This window comes from Diabrotica undecimpunctata, chromosome 7, assembly GCF_040954645.1.
Source record: "Diabrotica undecimpunctata isolate CICGRU chromosome 7, icDiaUnde3, whole genome shotgun sequence".
In the NCBI taxonomy this organism is placed as follows: domain Eukaryota; kingdom Metazoa; phylum Arthropoda; class Insecta; order Coleoptera; family Chrysomelidae; genus Diabrotica; species Diabrotica undecimpunctata.
Window position 1 is genome coordinate 106,190,644 of NC_092809.1, and position 22,144 is coordinate 106,212,787.

The 22,144-nt window shown below is 33.5% G+C and overlaps 1 protein-coding gene across 1 annotated transcript in view; it reads right to left on the bottom strand.

Annotated features, from left to right (window-relative positions):
- The window catches only part of mirr (iroquois-class homeodomain protein mirror), a 148,385-nt gene that overhangs the window by 66,280 nt on the left and 59,961 nt on the right, over positions 1-22,144 (bottom strand). The window contains exons 2-3 of the mRNA XM_072537946.1: positions 9,847-10,164; positions 9-118 (exon numbers count right to left, since the gene is read on the bottom strand). Of these exons, the coding sequence (XP_072394047.1) occupies positions 9-118; positions 9,847-10,164 (428 nt within the window). The remainder of the gene's footprint in view (positions 1-8; positions 119-9,846; positions 10,165-22,144) is intronic.

Sequence of the window (22,144 nt, forward strand, 5' to 3'; positions counted from 1 at the left end):
GAACTTACCCATTAAATGGATATCCTGCGAATGCTGTATCGTAGGGGTGATAAACTGAGGGGTAGGGCCAGCCTGCAGCTCCTGTCGCTAGATTTTCTTTCAGTTCTAGACCGGCAGCCTGAAAAAGAATAAGCTTATTATATAATGTATAGTTAGGATAGTTAGAGTATACTATGTTCTAAATGAAAAAAAAAAAAAAACAATGTTTTTTCAAAATTGAGAAGATTGATCCATTTTTTATTACTACTCATAATTAATTAATGAAAAGATAAACAACGATCTGACCAACTTCTCTTATTACAGCATAAACGACTGACATGAATAATGTAATTGTGACAACGATTGAATCGAAATAAGAACTGAAGAGCTTATTTCCAAAGTGTCTTAAATCCAAAATTTCGATTTTTATTGAGGTTTTTATTTTATTGAAAACATTATAGCTTTCTTCAGATCTAGAATAACCTTTTATGTACCAAGACGACTTATTTACCATTTAAAAACGCATTTGAAAATGCGTTTCAATATATACACATTTCTAAACATCACTTTTATTTAACAAACAATCACATAATACCTTATTCCTATTTCATTTGTTAACATCTCTCCCCTCAAGAATCTTCCCCGCTAATTATCAAACAGTTAAAATAAAAACCGAAGATCACCCATCATCAGCAATACAGGATAGTTTGAACTATGTTTCCCGAATCATTAACTAATAATTCTTGTACAGGCATGTAAGTAGTATTTTGTTTTGTACTAATTTATTATCTCAGGTCATGTCTCATTTTAATTTTGGCACTTCCAAAGCCTTAAGATTTTTGTACGTCTGTATAAAGATTGACAATATAATTTGTAAGACACTAGAACTCTTCATAAAGTTGTATCTTAATTATTTTTTTCTTAAATAAAAATCTGTAATTTGTGAGTTTCGCCATTTCATGGATTTAAGACATTTTGGAAATAAGCTCTTTTATAATGAATGGACACTAAACAGAAAAAAGAATGGAGTAACCACATAAGCAGAATGGGGAAGACCCAAGTGGTCAAAATAGCAAGAGCATCATTCAATAGAAGTATCGGATGACCGCGCAAAATAAGGAGTGACAACCTTCCATAGAGGTATTAATCCACCAATGAACAAGCAGAATTGCTTTATAAAGAGAAAGAAGAAGAAGCAGAGGAGGATTATTGACTTTATGAATGTACGTATGGTTAAAAAAAAATAATTATCCAAGCTTCTAATGACTTTAAAATAATTAAATTAACTAATAGACTATTCGACATCGTATTTTGTATGATTTAAATTATATTGTCTTAATTAGATACAAAGAGTATAGCAACGATTACTAATACCTTTGTATCGATCGACTTGTCAAGTGCGAATAAAGTTAACCTATGAACTTATTCAATTGATTTAATGCATGTACGACAAATTTGAATATAAAATCAATATTGTTTTGCAATGAACTCATCGACTCTTGAGGAATGTATTAAACTATTGTAAACGTATGTTTGTTAGCTTTCTCGATACTTTACGATTTATGTATCGGAGATCGTACACTATATTTAGTTATATACGAACAAATATTATAGCAGCATTTGCCTTCCGATGTTCTTCTAAATTAAAGCTTTATTGGATAGATTGATATAACGCCATTTAGCCAAGTGGAGTGATTACTTTATACTCATGAGTAGTGTGGGACGAATACCAGGGAAAAGTCTGTTGGATAGAGAAAGAACCGAAAACATAAGGAGAGCATACAATATAGAAGACATAAATAAATGGGTGACAAAACGGAAACAGGAGTGAAACGAACATATTAGTAGACTGGCAGACGATAGGATAGTACGAATATTACGAAACAAGTCACCAAATGGACGAAGAAGTATTGGAGACCAAGAAAAAAATGGTGCGATAATTTAAACAATTTAGGATGCTAATATTGTAGAAGAAACAGGCTTTAAAGCCTACATACAAGAAGGAAAAGGAACTCTGCTTTCGAGCGATGACATATCACCAGAGTCTTTGTGTTCTAAAGAAACAATGTCAGTAAAAACTTTGGAAATATCAGATGATTTAATCGACAGAATCACACTACATTTCTGCCATCAAACACATACGTTTCTGGATCATAACGCTCTTCTTTCAGGGCGTCCTTTATTCGTTGAACTAATTCAGATATTTTCTTAACAGAATTCAATTCTCTATCTTCCAATTCACGTTGTAAATCTGTTACTTAAAAATCGGTCACTCAAGTAGCCATTTTTCACATAATTTATTTAAATATCTCACTTCTGACCCCAATGTAATGTTCATTTTAAATTTATTTACAGTCTTCTAACACTAACACTAAAACACAATTTATTTATAACATTTATTTACTTAACCGTACAAATTTATCTTTTAGACTAACTTATTTGAATCGCAATGCTTTCGAATCACTTTCGGGATCCAGTCGAATTCTCTAGACAGCCGCAGGTCATCGATCTCCGATCTGATATTTTAGAGAGTATCTAGACTCATCAGAATTTTCCATTTTTATTCGGAGTTAACCATAATTTTAGTTTATTTTTGTGTTTATCTATAATGTATCGTAAATGTTTATTTTTTACCTTTGGGTATGTCTTTCTGGCAACATATACTGTTTAGTTTGTGAACTAGCCTCCTCTCTAGTGATAATACCTCCTGAATTTCTTGTCTTACACGTTTCTTCTTTATTTATTATCGATTCGAAATTCCTTTCCTATACACAAATATTGTGTTTCCTCTAAGTTTGTTGCCAAACCTGCTTTTGGAACTCCTTTCTTAGTTTCCTCATAGTATGATCTAAATCGTCGTTTTCCACAATACTTTTTCTTCTAGTTTATTAGTGTAGATTGGATTGGAGATGTTATTTGCAAATAATAATATCTGCATTGTATTATTCATTTTATGTAAAAAAAAACACCTACAGTTTTTTAATAATAGCTTATATTGATGGCAGTAAATAGTTGTAATAAAGAGATAGCTCGCATTTCGTCAACTCGTTATGAAAACTAAACAGTGTCTCTACCCAAACAGGTTTTTAAAGTCATAACATACATACTCCACGATGTGTGAAACTAGTCTAGGAAATTTAGCGAGTAGTTCGTAGGACAACGAACACTAAGAGCAGCATAACCACAAAACACGAAACTAGCTAATGTATATGGTGTCGTATAACTTCTATCTCGTGTAGGATTAAATAATCTGGAGTAGTTGTGTTTACATGTGTCGCCTTCTTGTCTTTATTTGCTAGTTTGATTTGCAAACTGTTTCTTGGCATTGCGTCTTAACGCTTAACACGCGTGCTTCTGCTTTTAATTTTGTTTATCATTAAAATAAGGTTTTAAAAAACAGTAAAATGAAGTAAAAACTAGTAGTGTATTTGGTATATTATTTGTAAAATTATTAAAATAATGAAAATTTCCCAATGGATTACGTTTTTCAAAACATTTTAGGTTCTATCAGAGATATGAGTGAAATATTTGAAAATATCCACTTTATCTCATTTCAAAAACTTGTTCAGGGTTTAACAAAAAGGTAGGTCATAACTTAAATCACATATTCTGGGACCAAAATAGTTCGATTGAACCTAACTTACCTTAGTACAAATGTGCACATAAAAAATGTTCTTTGAAGTTACAAAATGAATATTGATTTTTTTCCAATATATCGAAAACTGTTAGAGATTTTATATTGAAAAAGTACATGTGGTTTTCTTGTAACATCAAAAAAAATAACAATAAAATTTGTGCATCCCATTAAAAATCTAGATGTACATCCAGATATAGCACTGATGATGGAATAGTTATTCCGAAAACGTTCTGTGATGCAGCCCGATAGGGTTTTTTATTAATATACCCTTTATAAAGGAAATTTTTTAAATAAAAATTGTTCATTTCTACGTTGGCCGTCACCTCTGATGTTGGTGGTTCATTATACTTATTTCGGATTCGTTTATAGTGATTGTATGCCTGTTGTGTTTGTTGTAAAAAATGTTTGGTGCGTTCCAATTAAATTATTATTGTGGCACCATTAGTTAAACATAAGGTTTTTAAAACTTTTTGCGTCTTAATCTTCTTCTTCACGTGCCATCTCCGCGACGGAGGTTGGCAATCATCATGGCTATTCTGATCTTAGATGCTGCTGCTCTGAATAGTTCAATTGATGTGCATCCGTACCATTCCCTCAAGTTACGCAAACATGAGATTCTTCTTCTTCCTACACTTCTCTTGCCCTGGATTTTCCCTTGTATAATCAATTGAAGTAGGTTGTATCTCTCATTACGCATAACATGCCCCAGATATTGCAGCTTTCGTGTCTTAATGGTTTCCAATACTTCCATTCTTTTGTTGATTCTTCTCATGACTTCGTTGTTTGTTACATGCTCGGTCCATGATATCTTCAGGATTCTTCTATACGCCCACATTTCAAATGCTTCCAACTTTTTAGCAGTCGACGCGTTAAGTGTCCATGCTTCTATCCCATAAAGCAGAGTTGAGAAAATATAGCACCTTGCCAGCCTAACTCTCAAGTCCAATTTTAGTTCTCTTGCACAAAGTACCTTTCTCATTTTATTGAAGTTTGTACGTGCTTTCTCTATCGAACTTTGATTTCTTTGGAGTAATGGTTTGTGTGATTAATTATTGTGCCAAGATAGTGGTAGTTTTCAACTTGTTCTAAAGCACTACCGTAAATTGTCAGGCTTTCACCATTATTTTGGGTTTTTGATATCCTCATAAATTTGGTTTTCTTGGTGTTTATTGATAATCCATATTCCTCTCTATACTCAACTATCTGGTTCATTAGCTTTTGGAGGTCTCGGAGGTTGTCTGTTATTATGATAGTATCGTCTGCATATCTAATGTTGTTAATTGGTGTTCCATTGACCTTGATTCCTGCTGTTTCTCCCTCAAGACCTCTTTTCATAATTTCTTCAGAGTATGCATTGAATAGTAGTGGTGACAATACACACCCCTGTCGCACTCCTCTTTTAACTTCGAACTCTTCTGATGTGTGTTCATTAATGCGTATGTGTGCCTGCTGTTTATAATATAGATTTGTTATAATTCGAAGGTCATTGTGTTGTATTTGTTTTGCTTTGAGGATGTCCATTAGCTCTTTGTGGCGGACTTTGTCGAAAGCTTTGTTGTAGTCTATGAAACAGACGTACATATCTTGGTTCACATCCAAGCATCTCTGGATTAGTACGTTGAATGCAAATAGAGCTTCACGGGTACCTACGCCATTACGGAATCCAAATTGAGTTTCTCTAATATCCGTATCAAGTGTTTTGTAAATGCGTTTATGAATGATCTTTAAATGCGTCTTAATACTGCTTCTATAAGCCAATTTTTATCGAGATTGATCTTCTTTTTTATTATGTTTCAAAAATTTTGTAGTTGACTGTATAACACTTGTTGTTGCTAGGGATACTAGTATGTATTAAACAGTAACTTCAACAATACATATTGTCAGTAATATAGTCCAATTATTGTGCATTTAAGATTATTAAAAAAAAACTAGGAATATATAATATATATAACTAGTTACGGAGATGTTAAAGAAGAAGTACGACAACAAAGCTTAAAAGCAAGTAAAGCGGCGGGATATCTTAATGACACAATCTGGAAAAACAAACACCTAAGACAAGACACAAAAACAAGAATTTATAAAGCAGCAATTAGACCTATATTAACATACACGGCGGAGACAAGACCTAATACATCTAAAACGAGACGACTACTAGAAACAACAGAAATGAAAATACTCCGAGGAATATCAGGGAAATGTCTGTTGGATAGGGAGAGAAGCGAAAACATAAGAAGAGCATGCAATATAGAAGACATAAAAATGGATGGGTGACAAAACGGAAACAGGAGTGGAATAAACACATTAGTAGAATGGCAAATTATAGGATAGTACGAATAGTACGAGATAAGTCATCAAATGGACGACGAAGTCTTGGCAGACCAAGAAAAAGATGGTGTGATAATTTAAACAATTTAGGAGTCTAATATTGAAGAAGAAACAGGTTTGAAAGCCTACATACAAGACAGAAGAAGAAAAAAAAACTTTTGTATTATAATGGCGGTACACGTTTTCAGAAATGACAGATATGCATTTAATTCTGGGTAAATTTGAGCAGGCTAAATTAGGGTTTTAGATAATAATTATTAATAATTTGGTAATTACAGGTGAATGACAAGGTAATAGTGCAGCATCTGCAAGGCGTTATGGTAAAAATATTCTAATCCAAATACTCCAGGCAGACGATTATGTCTTTTCATTGGTCGTCATTTGCCAAACACAGGCACATTTCGACCGCAACTTGTTGGTAATAATGGTCAGCCAAAAGTAAATACAATAGATGAGAAGATTTTAGATGTAACTGAAGAAATCCCTGGAAATAGTGTAAGAGTAGTAGCGGCTCAATTAGATGTTTCTCACATGATGGTTTGGAGAAGATTCAAGTAACAGCATAGAACACTTGTTGAAGAATTACTGGATGAAGATTATCTTACACAAATGGGATTTTGCGATTAGTTTTAACAGAAAACATTGGAAATATTATTAATCATGTTTTGTTTACCGACGAAGCTACCTATAATAGAAATGGCATTACGAACCATCATAATACGCACATCTGAGCCGAAGAAAAACCTCACGCAAAAAAAGTCACTTAACATCAAAGAACTTTAGTCAATGTTTGGACAAAAATTGTGGATTATAACCTAATAGGGCCAGTATTTCATCCATTAAATAGTGAAAATTATTTAAACTTTCTACAAAACTTTACCTCGTCTACTTAGACGAGGTAAATCTCGCAGTCAGGACAAATATGTGGTTTTTCCAGGATGGCGCTCCAGCTCATTACCATAATGTGTAATCAGATAATATCTTTTCGATTAGTATCCTGGACGTTGGATTTAAAGGGGCCCTATCTGTATCTGTAGAGTAGGGAGGGCGAGTTAAGTTTCACAGCACTTAGGCCACAATTGACCCATTGTGCATCCTCCCAGGGAGCTGTCACCCTTAGCTCATTGTCCATCCTGCCAATTCTAGGAAGGTGGACAACTCACCAGGAGACATCTCTCTTATGTGGGCAGGTGTTGGCCAGGACTCGCCGAACGCGTACTCTCGTATTAACGATAACTCTGGGCATTCACATAGGACATGCTCTACAGTTTCGTCTTCTCGTTCACACTTCCTACATAGAGGTGTGTCTGCTAGCCCCAGTGTATGGAGGTGTTTGCTTAGTTGACAATGACCAGTTAAAAAACCAACTGCCAAACGTAGGTTTTTCCTGGTCATTCCCAAGTACTTCTTAGATGTTGACTCTTCAAGGTTACTTAGTGTTACCCTGGCAAGTTTACATCCTTTCCCTTCTTCCCATCTTTTTACGGTTTGCGCATGGGAGTGACATTTGACAATTTCCGCGATTGTTGTGGTTTTTCCAGGATGGCGCTCCAGCTCATTACCATAATGTGTAATCAGATAATATCTTTTCGATCAGTATCCTGGACGTTGGATTTAAAGGGGCCCTAATGCGGCTATTTCTTGGCCACCCAGAGATACAGATCTTAACCCAATTGACATTTGCTTCTGGAGTTGTAAGGGGACATATATTCTTACGAGAAATCAACGACAACTAAGGAATAGAATTTAGGAAGCTGCAAATCGATGTCGTCAGAACACCATGATTTTCCAAAATATTCGGATTTTCCTTTTTCAAGCCGAATGTGTATTCAAGAAATAGAGGTCATTTAGAACATTTGTAAAATCCACCACATTTTTGTAAATGGTTAAGTAAGATTATAGAGACCTGGTTATAATATGAAAATTTATTTATAATTTATATTTTGAAACATTTTGCCCCCGAAACTGGCTTATTGCAAAAGTAGGAGGCAAAAAGTTTTAAAAACATTCTGTTACTAATGGTAGCACAATAATAATTTAATTGGAACATACACAAACATTTGGTGGGGTTTAAGAAAACAAACCTCCATAAAATTTTAATAGTGTGCACAAATGTCCATTTTCAATCTAAAATCTCTAACAGTTTTCGATACATTGAAAAATAAAACGATTTTCAGTTTGTAACTTAAAAGGCTGTAACTTTTTTTGTGCACATTTGTACCAAGATAAGTTATGTTCAATCGAACTATTTTTAGTCCCAGAATGTGATTTAATTTATGATCTATCTTTTTTTACAGCCTGTATAAATGATCTCAACAATATAAAGAACGAAGAGAAACTCAGCAGTGAAACCAAAACCCTAATGAAACAGACAAAAAAATATAAAAGAGAATACAATCACAAGAAAAGTATAAATAAGTAAGATGAATCAAGAAGTACACAAAGCAATTAGAAAAGATTTGAGACAATATAATAACGAAAAAAAAAAAACCAACAAACGATACAGACAATTTGAAGTTTGAAGCTACTTCAAAGAAAATAAAAAACTGGAAGAGTCAAATAATAATCAAATTCAAAAACAAAGTAGGTGAAATAATAACCAACAGGACTAAGGTTATTATTATGACGTTAAAAAAGCTATACAGAAGTAGACGAGACACCGAAATGAAAGGCAACTGGAAAATCCATATTAAATCAAGCTTCTGAACTAATGCCAGACATAAGACTTAGTGAAATCAGACAAGCAATGCATGAATAAATCATCAGGAGATGACTACAAAGGTAAAATTCCACAAAACAATAATACGCCCAGTCCTAACATGTGGTTTAGGAACCTGGACTCAGGTCAAAAGAGTCAAAAGAGTTTCAGAACAAAAAGTAATGACAACATGTTAGGATGTTTCGAAAGAAAAGTACTAAAGCAAATCTATGGAGCAGTAAATTACAATGGAGTATGAAGGAGACGATACAACTTTACAGAATACAAGTTTACAGAATATAACAGCAACCTGATATCGTAAAACATATTAAGATAAGACGTCTCAAGTGGGTAGGACAAGTAATGCAGATGGAACAAACTGACACAGAAAAACGCTCATTGATAAACCCATTGGTCAGAGAAGTCATGAGAAAGGTGTGAATACGTGCTTGGAGGAGGAAGGCGATGGATAGAGACGACTGAAGAGAAATTCATGGGGAGGCTAGGACCTAACCTTGGTTGTAGAGCTAGAATGATGATGGTTTTTTATATAAATTTATATTTATTATTATTATAACGAATAAGAGTTACACCTACAAGAAACATTAAATCGTAATATTATTAAATATAACCCAATTAACGCGTGTTATTACTAACGTTGTATTTGTTCGTATTCTTAGTTTCGTTAAATTACCTGATAATCATTTAATTGCAACAAAAACATGAAGGAAACTATTTTTCTTTAATTAATGTAAAAACAATTACGCACACATATTACCACATAATTACAGCTGCGAGTATTGTTAACAACTTGTTAGTTCAAAATATAAATAACATATTTTAATGAGTTTATGAGTTACAATTGTACTATAGATAATGAGCAAATGTACTTGTTAGTAAATATGAAGGTTATGTTTACAGGGTTATAAACAATTAAGAAAAACAGAAGATAAGGTTAGGAATAATTGCCGCTTTCCAAACTACAAGTTCAACCATATCCAGGCCACTTCAGAATGCATGATTTTCGTAAATAAAAAAGTGTACATTACCTTTTTTAAATAGTGTGCCAATTAAGGCAAATTATATGCATTTTTCAGAGTTACTGCAAATGTGCAGTAACTCGTTGTAAATGTGCGGGAGTATTATTATTTTGTTGTTTAGTTAGCATTATATTCTACGTAAGACATATTTAAAAAAAGCGACTTACCGTTGGCGTATAAAAAGGCGCTTGATCAGCTCCAAGGGCGGGGAAATAAGCTGCCATTCCTTCTGGATAAGGTGCGCTGTACATGGAAAGAGCAGGTAAACCTGGTACTCCAGCACCAGCTAATCTTTGATAACCTAACAGTTCGTATTGACACGAGCAAACACTTTGGCCGGTTATGGGATCGGTGAACAACGGCCTACCGGTATCACAACATCTTTGGGATGGCGTTGGCGGGCTGCCCGGCGTAGGAGCTGAAGACGTTACTGCCATGGTTGTTGGTGGTGATGAAGATTGGCTAGGGCCCGAAGATACCGCACTCTAAAAAGAAAAGGAAATTGTAGACTACTCAACAAATACTCATTATACAACGAGAGCTAGGAGCTTAGCACATTCTAATATTCTAATGATCCTACTTCATTTTACTAATAAAAATCCACCAAATTATCTGTTTTTAAGTAGTGCAATTTTAACGATTTTTTGTTGAAAGGCTACAGAAATGTCTATAATAGTAAGCGTCAAGCTATTTTGAAACAAAAAAAAACTAAAACAAGGGATCCCTCTCTACAATGTTTGTGCTCTCTTTGTTTAATATAATTTTGGAGTACATATCAAGATGAAAGACAGATCTATAAGAGTGTGCTAAGACCAACGGTGCTATATGTCATTAGCCAGTAAGACTTGTACTTTTACCTAAGCACAAGAAGATTTATATATGGAAAAGAACAATTTTTAGGAGAATTCTAGGAGGAACCAAATGAGTCCTCTGTAGAAGAACTAACACTAAAGTTGTTGTAGGAGACATTTGAAAATAATTAAAGAGAAAAAATTACCTTAATTAATTAGTTTCGCATTTACAAGATATTTTCCAAATACACTTCATAAATTAAAATAAATCACTTAATGTTTTGTTATTTTAAATATTTTGCAACATTATAATGTATAATGTAATTACATATTTAACAAACTTTTTATACTTTTTTTGTACTCTGATATACACGCCACTGTTAATAATACGATTCTCGCCAAACAAGCTAAAAAAGTGGCACTTCAGAAACATTTCTTTCCAGCTGAAACAACCAAACAAAAAGGAAGGGAGAAGGTAAAGAAAGGCAAGACGGCAACGCAAGCTCGAGAAGCAGATTTATTTTTAATAATGGCGAACGAATATGCGATCGCATGAGTGCACATCCCTGAGGGTAAATAAATAATGCTGTTATTACAGCTCAACGAGTATCACTCCAAAGTGCAACTACTGTTAACCTCAGTTAAATACGACCGATTCTGGTGCCTCTTGTCTTCTACAATAAGACCCAAATTCGCGAAAGACAGCAATAGAGTCGCATCAACGTAATTTGCGATAATTTTACGTCTCTTCTGCTCTTTTACAGTTGGGTAAGATGTTTGAGGGTAGATAATGATAGGTGGAAAGGGGATGGGGAACAGGGGAATCGCAATCGAGTAGGGAATGTACTTTGTACTTTGTCCTACACGCCCTTTACGCAAATTTTCGGGGCTATATACAGGAATTAATTAAAAGAGCATACGTATAATATGGAATGGGGTTTTGTATAATGAAACATTTTTATGACGTCGTTACTTCGGTGGTTGTGCGGGTTTTTGGGCCATTGTTAGAATCTTTATTCCCTCGGCGGTAATTCACTTGAAATATAAACTTTATATTGTTCGGTAAAGTATGTACTTTCAGTGTTTATTTATATTTTTGTTTCCAAAACTCAAGCGAATATAAAATCAAGCACACGGTTTCTTTTAAAATACATCTTAATAATTTGGGAGACATTTTTGTCTATCGTTATTTTAAAAAGTGCCTTTTCTGCACAAATTAGTGGTTAGTAAATATTAGTAGTATTATAGTAAAGTAGAACTGGGTAACTTTGATAGTATTAAATTTTCACATGCAGTGTCGCCCTCATGTAAGAATAAGCAAAAGCTGCGTAATACTGCATTTGAAATTTAAGATTGTTAAAATAGGTCATAAGAGAATTTCACTGTTACGTGATAAGTAAATCTTTATTATTTTAAGTCATTCTGGTGGATTTTTGCGTTTTCTGTATAAGTTACGTTGTTTTAAATGGTTATTAATTAGTTTGAAATATTGTGATATATTTTGCTTCAATTACAACAAAAAACATCCAAAACTTGTTTTGAGGTAAACTTTGCCACTGCATTTCGATGAATTCGTCGTCTGTTTGTTTCGCAATGTTTAGAAAACACTTATTTGGACCGAATCCTGAAATCGATTACCGATTTAAATAATTCTTAATATTTACTTTTATGGGTGGAAAAGGTTTTATTTCATTAGAGCTTACCACGACAAAAATATACATATCAGCGAATGTTAATAAGCTGTAACAAAATCAAATCTTAACTATCACTTTTAATTTAGTTTTAAATTAACTATCTTTTCAAAAGTCAATATTTGATACGCATCTGAAGATTTTATCTATTTAGCATCAAGATTTTGCTTCCAGAATGATGACGATGGATGCAAATTTTAGATTCCCCATGTCTCTATTAACATCTTTATCAACGTCTGGCTATGCCTTGCAATTTTTAGAAGGCTCCAGATTAAGGCAGCTATCTGAATTGTGTTTCGAAACTATTTTACGGATTTAATATCAGATGTCGTTATTGCGTCCGTTTCGAAGCCATTTTATCGTTGCTTCCTAAAGACAGAAAAGATTAATTTTCACGTTGAGAACGCCTATGAATAGCTGTTCTGATGAGCTTTATTAAAGCGAAATACGTATAAACAGATACATAGACGATTTGTACGTGAAATGAAATCTTGACTGTCTTTTTAATTTTATTTTTATTCGGATCTACTCTGTATGAGTACAAGAAACCAATTCGCTAACGATTTCTGCTTAGTTGAGGAGACATGTCGTGGAATGCAAATTTTAGATTCCCCATGTCTCTATTAACATCTTTATCAACGTCTGGCTATGCCTTGCAATTTTTAGAAGGCTCCAGATTAAGGCAGTTATCTGAATTGTGTTTCGAAACTATTTTACGGACAATGGATCTGTTTCAAATATTTCCAAAGATGTGGCTTGAGGGAGAGTTTATGTAATCAAGAATTAAACTTTGGCCATAAACATAAGATACGAGCCCTCTTTGTACCATTTCGTTGACTGTTTTATCAAAACTGTCTTCAAAGTTTCAAAAAGTATAATTTAGACATGTGTTATCTGAAGAAATCACTCTCAAATGGATTCACAATTATGAATCGATGCTGCACCGATGGCCATAAATACGTTTTCCGATTTGATCTTTAACACATTAATTAATGTTTATTATTTTACTCATAGAGTAGAAACGTGGACATTGAAGGCGAAAACTCTATCAAAACTTCAGGCTTTTGAGCTATGGTTATACAGAAGGATCCTGAAGATACCATGGACAGACAAAGACACCAATGAAGAAGTACTACGAGGGATGAACACAACCGCGGATTTGGTCAACATCGTGAAGGGACGTAAGCTGCAGTACTTGGGAGATATAATGAGAAATCAAGGCAGATACGGGCTACTCCAATGCATTTTGCAAGGTAAAATTAAAGGAAATATGGCTACAGGACGAAAAAGAATATCCTGTCTTGCTAACCTGAGAGCATGGTATATAAAGACCTCAACACAGCCATTCCGTATAGCAACCAACAAAGTCATCATAGCCAGAATTATCGCCAACGTTCGAAACGGACAAGCTCCCTAAGAAGAATTTTACTCATACCACTTAGACGAACCAGCGATAAACCAGAAGAAGAGGTAGAACAATTCTATGAGTTGTTGATAAATTCATTTAAACAAATTAAAAAGGAAGATTTAGGGAAGAGAGATGAAAGGGGAGAAAGATTAAAACTATTTGTAGAGGAACAAGAATTTGCAATACTAAATACGTTCTTCAAACTACCACTAGAGACTAAAAATTTTAACACACGTAAAGAACAGTACAATGTACATAATTAGTATAAAAAATAGTACGTAATCCCAGTTTCATTAGTCCAGCAGTCAAGTCCGAAAGGGCCGTCGGTACATGCCAGGGAGTTGAATTTAGTTTTTTTGGTCTAATGACGTTTCGGAAAATGACTTTAGGTCCAATATCCATTAGGTAAAATGCACAGTAGTTGTAATGGTTTTAGGTTAAATGGGGTTAGGTTATGTCGCTATTAGGTGAAGAGTTTTAGGCGAAATGACAGGTCAAGTGTTTCTAGGTGAACTGGTCCCATACCTTTTAACGCTCTCTAACGATTTTTAGACGGTTTTAACCTTCACCTTTTTACGCCCAACGACATTTTTGAGAGAGTTCTACTTCTCTCAAACAATTTTATTACAAAGGGTCAAAGTCAAAGTGACCTGAAGTGCTTTTTATGAGAAAAATAGTAAAAATGAATTGGAGTTAACACCTTCCAATATTATAAAAGCTGCAAATGATACCTGTACAAATTTGATAACAAAAATATCCATGGAAAAGGGTAATACAGCTTATAATTCACTTGATTGGAGAAAAAAACAAAAAAAACGAACTCAACGTAGGGATGAACATTATATGCACCTAACATTATTGCATTTTTATGAAATTTATAAAAAGGAAGGAAGCGCGCTCTAGAAATGTTAACCAATTTTTTTCTTTTGTCAGAAAAGAAAATTCTCGATAAAAACAAATATACCAGTTTGGATATGTGGTAACTGTCACTCGCGAAATTTAAAATAAAGTTGTCTGTGATATTCTATCAGACTTCCCATGTTTTCACAATTTCACACCTTACATGACCTTATCTAGGTCAATAAAAGGTATGTGATACTCTTTCCGAACAAAGTTAATTACATAATTACGTTTATTCCTATAGAAAAACCTGACAAAAAAATGTATGCAGTAGTTTCCAGTTTCTAGTTTAATTTCAGTGATCACTCACGATCTGTTATTTCATTACATTAATTCCCTTTTAATTAAGATTCAATCTATAACCCTCTACATTGAGCTGAGGACATAAAACTGTAATAAATACTTTAAATATCAGCCAGGATATTAAATATATAAAAAGTGGAAACTGTCATCATTTATGTTTTTGCAAAGTGCATAGGTACATTAAAAGATATAACGGCCTGTGATTGTACGTGGATTTGTATTATGAGGATAAAACATTTTGGAAAATGTTAGCTTTAATTCGTTAGTAAAATAATGGGAGGTATTTTATTACTAACAACAGGTTTAATATGTGGGGTCATTACCTTTGAACTATTTTTGTTAAATTTAACAACCATCGTTTCGTTATATTATATTAACAATTTTTATATTTCACAGATTGTTGGCACTCGTTAAAACATATATATATATATATATATATATATATATATATATATATATATATATATATATATATATATATATATATATATATATATATATAATATGTGTATAAGATGGAAGGCAATCATATATACGTATTTCTGATTATTGGTAGTCTTCAGTACGGCGCAGCCAAGTTAGAAAAGGAGCGTGTTAACTTGGAAAAGGATCACTACAGGAGCAATGCGACCAATTCATGTTAGAAGACTCTGAAGATTCTAGAGCAACAACTAATACATCCACGGAGGAAGCTAAGTTACTTAAATGCCAAACGTTTAGAACGTTTCAAACAACAAGAAAAGGTTAATGCGAGTTCATCATCATCCAGCCTGAAAAGTTCACTGTTGAACATAGGACTCTTTCTTGTGTTTCTAACCCCGTCTATATTGTGCCATTCTCATCTAGATACAAGTTAATAGTAAAATCAAGTTAGCAGCACCTGCTACGTCAAACTCATTATTTCACTCATAACTTAAAAACTTATCTATTTAGAGATTTGGCGTCAACAGGCAACTTTTTTGTAAAAAAAAAATACACAAACTGAGATATGTTAAATTAAAATCGGTTAACCCTTATTAAGAAAACGGGGACATATTTCCACTTTGCCGCCAAATTTCGATTGTCGCTGTATTCGTTTCATGGATGAATACACCAATTATTCTTACAGTTATTCGACGGATCTGATTTTTAGTTGACAATCGACAATTAGATGTTGATAGGTTATGATATTTCCTGCCGCTAAAAGTTGATTTTTATATCAAGAACAAAATTTTTATAACAAAAAACGCAGAAATCATGCGTTAGAAACATTAAAATTGCTGTTATATTTATCATTATGAATTTAAGAACGCGATTATCAGAACGTGAACTCCTTGCTGCGTTAGAAGAAGATTCGTCTGATGTTGATCTCGACTCTGATGATGATGATGACATTTTTATACCATCCCCATCTACTTCAGTTTGCGGTAAGTCCGATGGAGATGTTATTGATAGCAAAATTGGGCAATTGCTTGGTGAAGCTGTTCCTTCTACATCTGTTGATGTAAATTACACAACAGAATGAACATCTGAGAATAACCCACAAGAAATTCAAAGTGTCTTGTTAGAACAGAGTTCAGTGGTTACGCTAACTAAGTTTTCTGGACAATGGACCTCTAAAACAGATGTTCCAGAAATACAAAAATTTAAGTCTGTTTTACAGTCAAATGTTCAATTCACCCATAAAAGCCAACCAACAACCTTTTTACAAGTTGCAAACTATTGGAAGATTTATAGGCTAAACAGCTGTATGCTATAGGTACAATCAGACCTTATCGCAAAGGTTTACCCGATTTAATGAGGAAAGAGCAAACCAAAAAGGAAAACCTTGAATGAATTCTATTACTTGAGAAGTGGCCCTATAACAGCAATAACGTGGATGGATGGACCACATGAAGTAACCATGATAAAACGTACACAAAGAGATAGCACAAAAAATATATAATGTGCCTAAAAGCTATTGCAGATTATACACTAAACATGGGAAGTGTTGATCACTTTGACCACTTTAGGGCATCATATCCCATAAATAGGAAGTTTAGAAAATCGTGGATGAGATTGTTCTTTCTTTTAGATGCAAGTGTGATTAATGCATATATTATGTATACAAGAATTCATGATCAAAAAAATAATTCCCACAAGAATTTTAAGCTTCGCCTTGGAAGAGCTCTCATAGATGACTTTACAGTAAAGGCATCTCGATCTGTGATATTTAAAAATAAAAAAAACGTAAAATTTTGGTGTTCAGAAATTTGTCACCCATATGCGTTTTTGTATTTTTTTATTAAATAAATTGTTTCACAAACTGTACAAGGGTAATTAATTTCCTACCTACAAACATTTTTTAAGGAACAATGGGAAAACAGTTCCCACCACTTTTTTTTATTACTTTTTTAAATTATTTTTGATTTCAACAAAAATATGTTTTATTTACCTCTTTTAGATACCAAAAGTAGATAAATAAACAAATTAATTCTCCTTATATTACATGTCTTATTAAGGGTTAATAAACAAAAAAGTTATTGAAAAATGAACTGTGAATGAGGTTAGTAACTTTTTTATTATTTACTAATGCATAAATTTTTCTTTAAGCATTGTAGTATTAAATGTGATTTCTTTTTCTTTTAACCAATTAAGTATTTCATGCACTTTCCACGCCAAAGTAAGTCACCTTTGGAAAATTATGATTTTCGCTCGTTATTCATGGCTCGTTTTTAACTTAAACGAGAATGGTAACTGGTATTATCCATTACCATGACAGAAATTTGTGGTATGTTACTAACCTTCTGAAAGAAGTATTCTTCAAACACGTCTGCAGTAATTTCCTGATATTTAATCTTTGGTGGTTCTTGAAGTAAATTCTAATAAACCATTTACAAAGCCAGTATTAGATCGAATATGAGTAATTATTAGTCTACGACCTTTTTCAATGGGAGGGTTCAAACCAGAAGAACATATATATAATTTCGGTTTACAACGTTCTTCGACGTCTTCCGATTTCCAATCTCCATCTCATTCTATCGTTCCATAGATCGTCCTCCAGTTCTCTTTCTCTGATTTCTTTATCAACTCCTTCTCTCCAACTTCTTCTAGGCCTTCCTGGTCTTCGCCTACCTCTTGGTTGCCATTCAAGAATTTGTCTTGGTATTCTATTCTCCGGCATTCTCCTTACGTGTCCGTACCATCTGAGTTGTGTCGTTTTGATGCCATCAACAATATTATGTGTAACCCCCATGATTTCTCGGACTCTCTCGTTTGTTATTCTGTCGCGTCTGGAGATTCCCGCCGAGCGGCGCCAGAAGTCCATTTCTGTTGCTCTAAGCATTTTCTCTGATCTGTCTTTTAGGGGCCACACTTCGCATCCATATGTTGTGATACTTTTTATTATGGTGTTGTATATTCTTCTTTTATTGTCTTTAGAGATGTTTTTATCCCACAATACGCTGTTTAGTAAGGCTATGCCTTTCCTTCCCTATGTATTTCGTTCCTTAATGGCTGCATCTAATTTTCCGTCTTGAGTGATCTTTACTCCTAGGTATTTGTAGTTATCACATAGTTTAATCTCTTGATTTTCCTCTACGAGAAGGTTATGTTGATCTCCTCCGATACTCATGTACTCAGTTTTTTCTATATTCACTTCCAAACCCCACTCTGTAAACTCTTCTAATAGTTTTCGCATCATGTAACTAAGGTCTTCAGAGTTCTGTGCGATGATGACCTGGTCATCCGCAAAGCACAGAGTGTACAAAGTTAAGTCTATTAGTGGTATGCCCATATTCTTACATTTTTTCTTCCATTTGTTGAGTGCTGCTTCGAGGTATATTTTGAATAATGTTGGGGATATACAGCATCCTTGTCTTAGTCCTTTAGTCACTTTGAATCCCGGTGTTATCAGATTTCCTGTTTTAATTCTTGTTGTTTGTTGGTAGTACAACGTTTTTATTGCTTCAATCAATTCTATATTTATATTTGTTTTCCCCAGTGCCTCCCATAATTTATCAAGCGGGATACTATCATATGCTTTCCTAAGGTCTACGAACGTCAGATGGACTTCTTGGCCACGAGCAACTTTCTTTTCAATTATCTGAGTAATAGAGAAGACATGGTCTACTGTAGATCGACCTGCACGAAAACCAGCCTGTTCTTCGGCTTCCATATCTTGGTATTCTTCTTCTATTCGATTTTTTATTATTTTCCCATATATTCTGCTAATACTACTAGTAACTGCAATTCCTCTATAGTTTTCAGGTTTCGATTTATCTCCCTTTTTATGGATGCTGCTCATATGCGATTCTTTCCATTCCTCAGGTATTTCATGTTTATTTATGCATTCCTGGAAAAGTTGTCGTAGTCGTTGAATTAGTATTTTGGGTCCATGTTTAATGAGTTCCGGAGCTACATTTCCGGGGCCAGGTGATTTGCCATTCTTTAGATGTCTGCATACGGTTTCGACTTCTCTCTCATTTATTCTGATTGGTGACCCTATCAGCCTGACGCCTTGTAAACCATAGTTCTCTATCTGTTTGAAGGGCTCTCTTGTCTCTGTTAGTAAATCTTTAAAGTATTCTTCCCAAGTTTGCGGTGATATGGACTGGATAATATCTCTTTTTCTGTTGTTTCTTAAATTTTTTAACAGTTTCCAGCTTTCTGAACTTTGGCTTCCACCAATGTATGTATTTATCATGGTGCACTTTTTTTCCCAGGATTCATTTTTCTTTTGGCATATTTTTCTTCTGACCAGAAGAACAACCTTTCATAAAAGCCCGTAGCGAATTATTAATATTTTTATTAACCCCATAATTTGAAACAGTGATTGCATTATCCTTCCCAAATGTTCCAAATATGTACTTATGCGTCTTTGGTAAGATCTCTTACACTTTTTCTTGTAGCAAATGCACTTTAATTGTTTATAGTAATATTTATATACTTTGGCCATTTATTTACATTACGGAACAAAAATATTCTTTATTATTTTGATAAAAAATAAATGAATAAAAAACTGCCTAATGCTATAACATACATCATGTCAAGCTGACTGAAAACTCGAGGTGATCATACATTTTAACGTTTCAGATTGAAAACCGACAAAAACTATAACAAATGCATGACATTGTTTTCCCACAGCACTTTACTAAAAATGATTTCTGCGTCTCCAAACTCACACAAAAAGTTGTAGCTAAAAGCTGTAATAATTCATGATACACGTATAAATTTAGTTCAGGAAAAGCGATCCAAATAGTAGATCAAACGGCAGAAATGACGGAGCATGATTTATGGGCAGATTATACAGTAGGCTGCGGTTTGAACGGTAGTGGCTTATTTCGATTTCACGAGAACTCGGAAAAAACACCCATATACTAATGTGACATGCTATAGTTTTAAATTCCCATATATTTCTAGGTGCAAATCGAAGTAGATAATATTGCTATAAATTATCTACCTATCAAAGCCAACAAAGTGTAAATAAAACACTTTAATCACGGTGTGAATATTTTACGTTTTTGCTATAATTTATTGTACTTTAATAGATAAGCCGTTAATAACTCTATTTTGACATATGTAAAGAATACAAACCTTTGATTACTGCTTAAATTATTTATTACGCTATTTTCAGTAATAGGAATAGTTACACAACGTTTCAAATGAAGTAACCTTACAGCAACATCCTGAATAATTTTCTTCTGGTCCATATTCAACTTTTGTTGTATTTCCCTGAATTTTCTGCATGCTAAAGACGAGTGATTGAAATGAGTTGCAATTGGGCGAGAAGTACTAATCATATCTGATACGATTCTTTGAGAATTTATAATGTCATTGATTACGACCCTAACAACTATATGTTGGAACAAGCAGTTATTTTGCAAATATAATGCCAATTTACCGAAATTCTTTTTTTATTTTTTTAATTGTAAATATGAAATTAACAACAATTTTTATAATGTATGGAATTATTTTTGCGGCTTAATTATATATTTTATATTGATTACTATTTAGTTAATTGTTTGATAATCGAAAACTGCTGACAACTAAATATTGGAAATTTTTTTGCTTTTCCTCACGTTTCTTAAATTTTATACGAGTAGGTAGTGTGTTGTCAACAATAATTGTCATGCGTGGTTTGGGTATGAATAAAGACAACCGTCAGTTTTATTACGAGTAAAATATAATAATAGAACGTGGAAACCCTACTGATCCAAAAATTATTATTTATCAGAACCATGAAGGGAACACATTGCGTAAAATTTCCAATGAATTGACTGTAGCAACAACTACTGTGTTTTATATAATTAAGAAATATGGTGAAACTGCCAATATTGATGTTTGCGGCCGAAAAGCTCAGGCCGTCCAAAAGCTGTTTCTCAAAGGAGTATAAAGCATTTAATATACAAGGAAGAAGAAATTCTTGATTTATTCGAGTAGGCCAAAGAAAAACCATTGCTGACGGAAACTCAAAAAAGGAATCGTTACATTTGGGCTAAATCAAAACTTTCGTGGACCAAACATAACTGGGACAAAGTTATCTATAGCGACGAAAGCAAATTTGATGTCTGTGTGGGAGATTATCAAAAGCATGTGATTCGGGAAAAAGTGTGATTCGAGAAGCATTCTATAAGGATTTTCTCAAAAGAACTGTAAAGTTTCTACACGGCATCATGTCGGCTAAAGGGTTGGGAACTTTATATTTTATTGAGGCCATAGTAAATGCAGCCAAATATCAAGATATCCTTGAATATTCGTTTCTACCAAGTGTGGCAAGGTTATATCCATCCGGAGATTTTATCTTTTAGCAGGACGGAGCCTCATGCCATACGGCTAAATCTTCCAAAAAATTGATGGTATAACATGACATTAAAGTTTTGTCACATCCTTCTAGCAGCCCGGATCTCAATCCAATAGAGACACTTTGGCACAAAATGAAACAACGCCTAAGAAATAACCCTCAGCGCAATTTGTCACAACTACGTGCTAAATTACAAGAAATATGGGATAGTTTCACCCCTGAATTCTGTAAGGGCATATTTGAACAAACCCTATTAGAATTCAGGCTGTTATTTTTAATTTAAATTTAATTTTTATTTTAATTTGTTAAAACCTTTTGTTCCAATATTTATTTGTCAGCATTTTTTGGCTATCAAACAATTAAGTAATTAAATAGCAATCAACATAAAATATATAATTAAACTGTAAAAATAATTCCATACAACATAAAAAATTTTAATTTCATATTTACAATTAAAAAAAATTAAAATAAAAGAATTTCGGTAAGTTGGTATTTTATTCTAAAAATAACTGCTTGTTCCAACATATTAGGGCTCTTAATGATTGGAGTTTGTGTAAACAACACTCCTTAAGGTTTATTTCTGCATCTCTTCTGCCTTTTATCATATTAGCT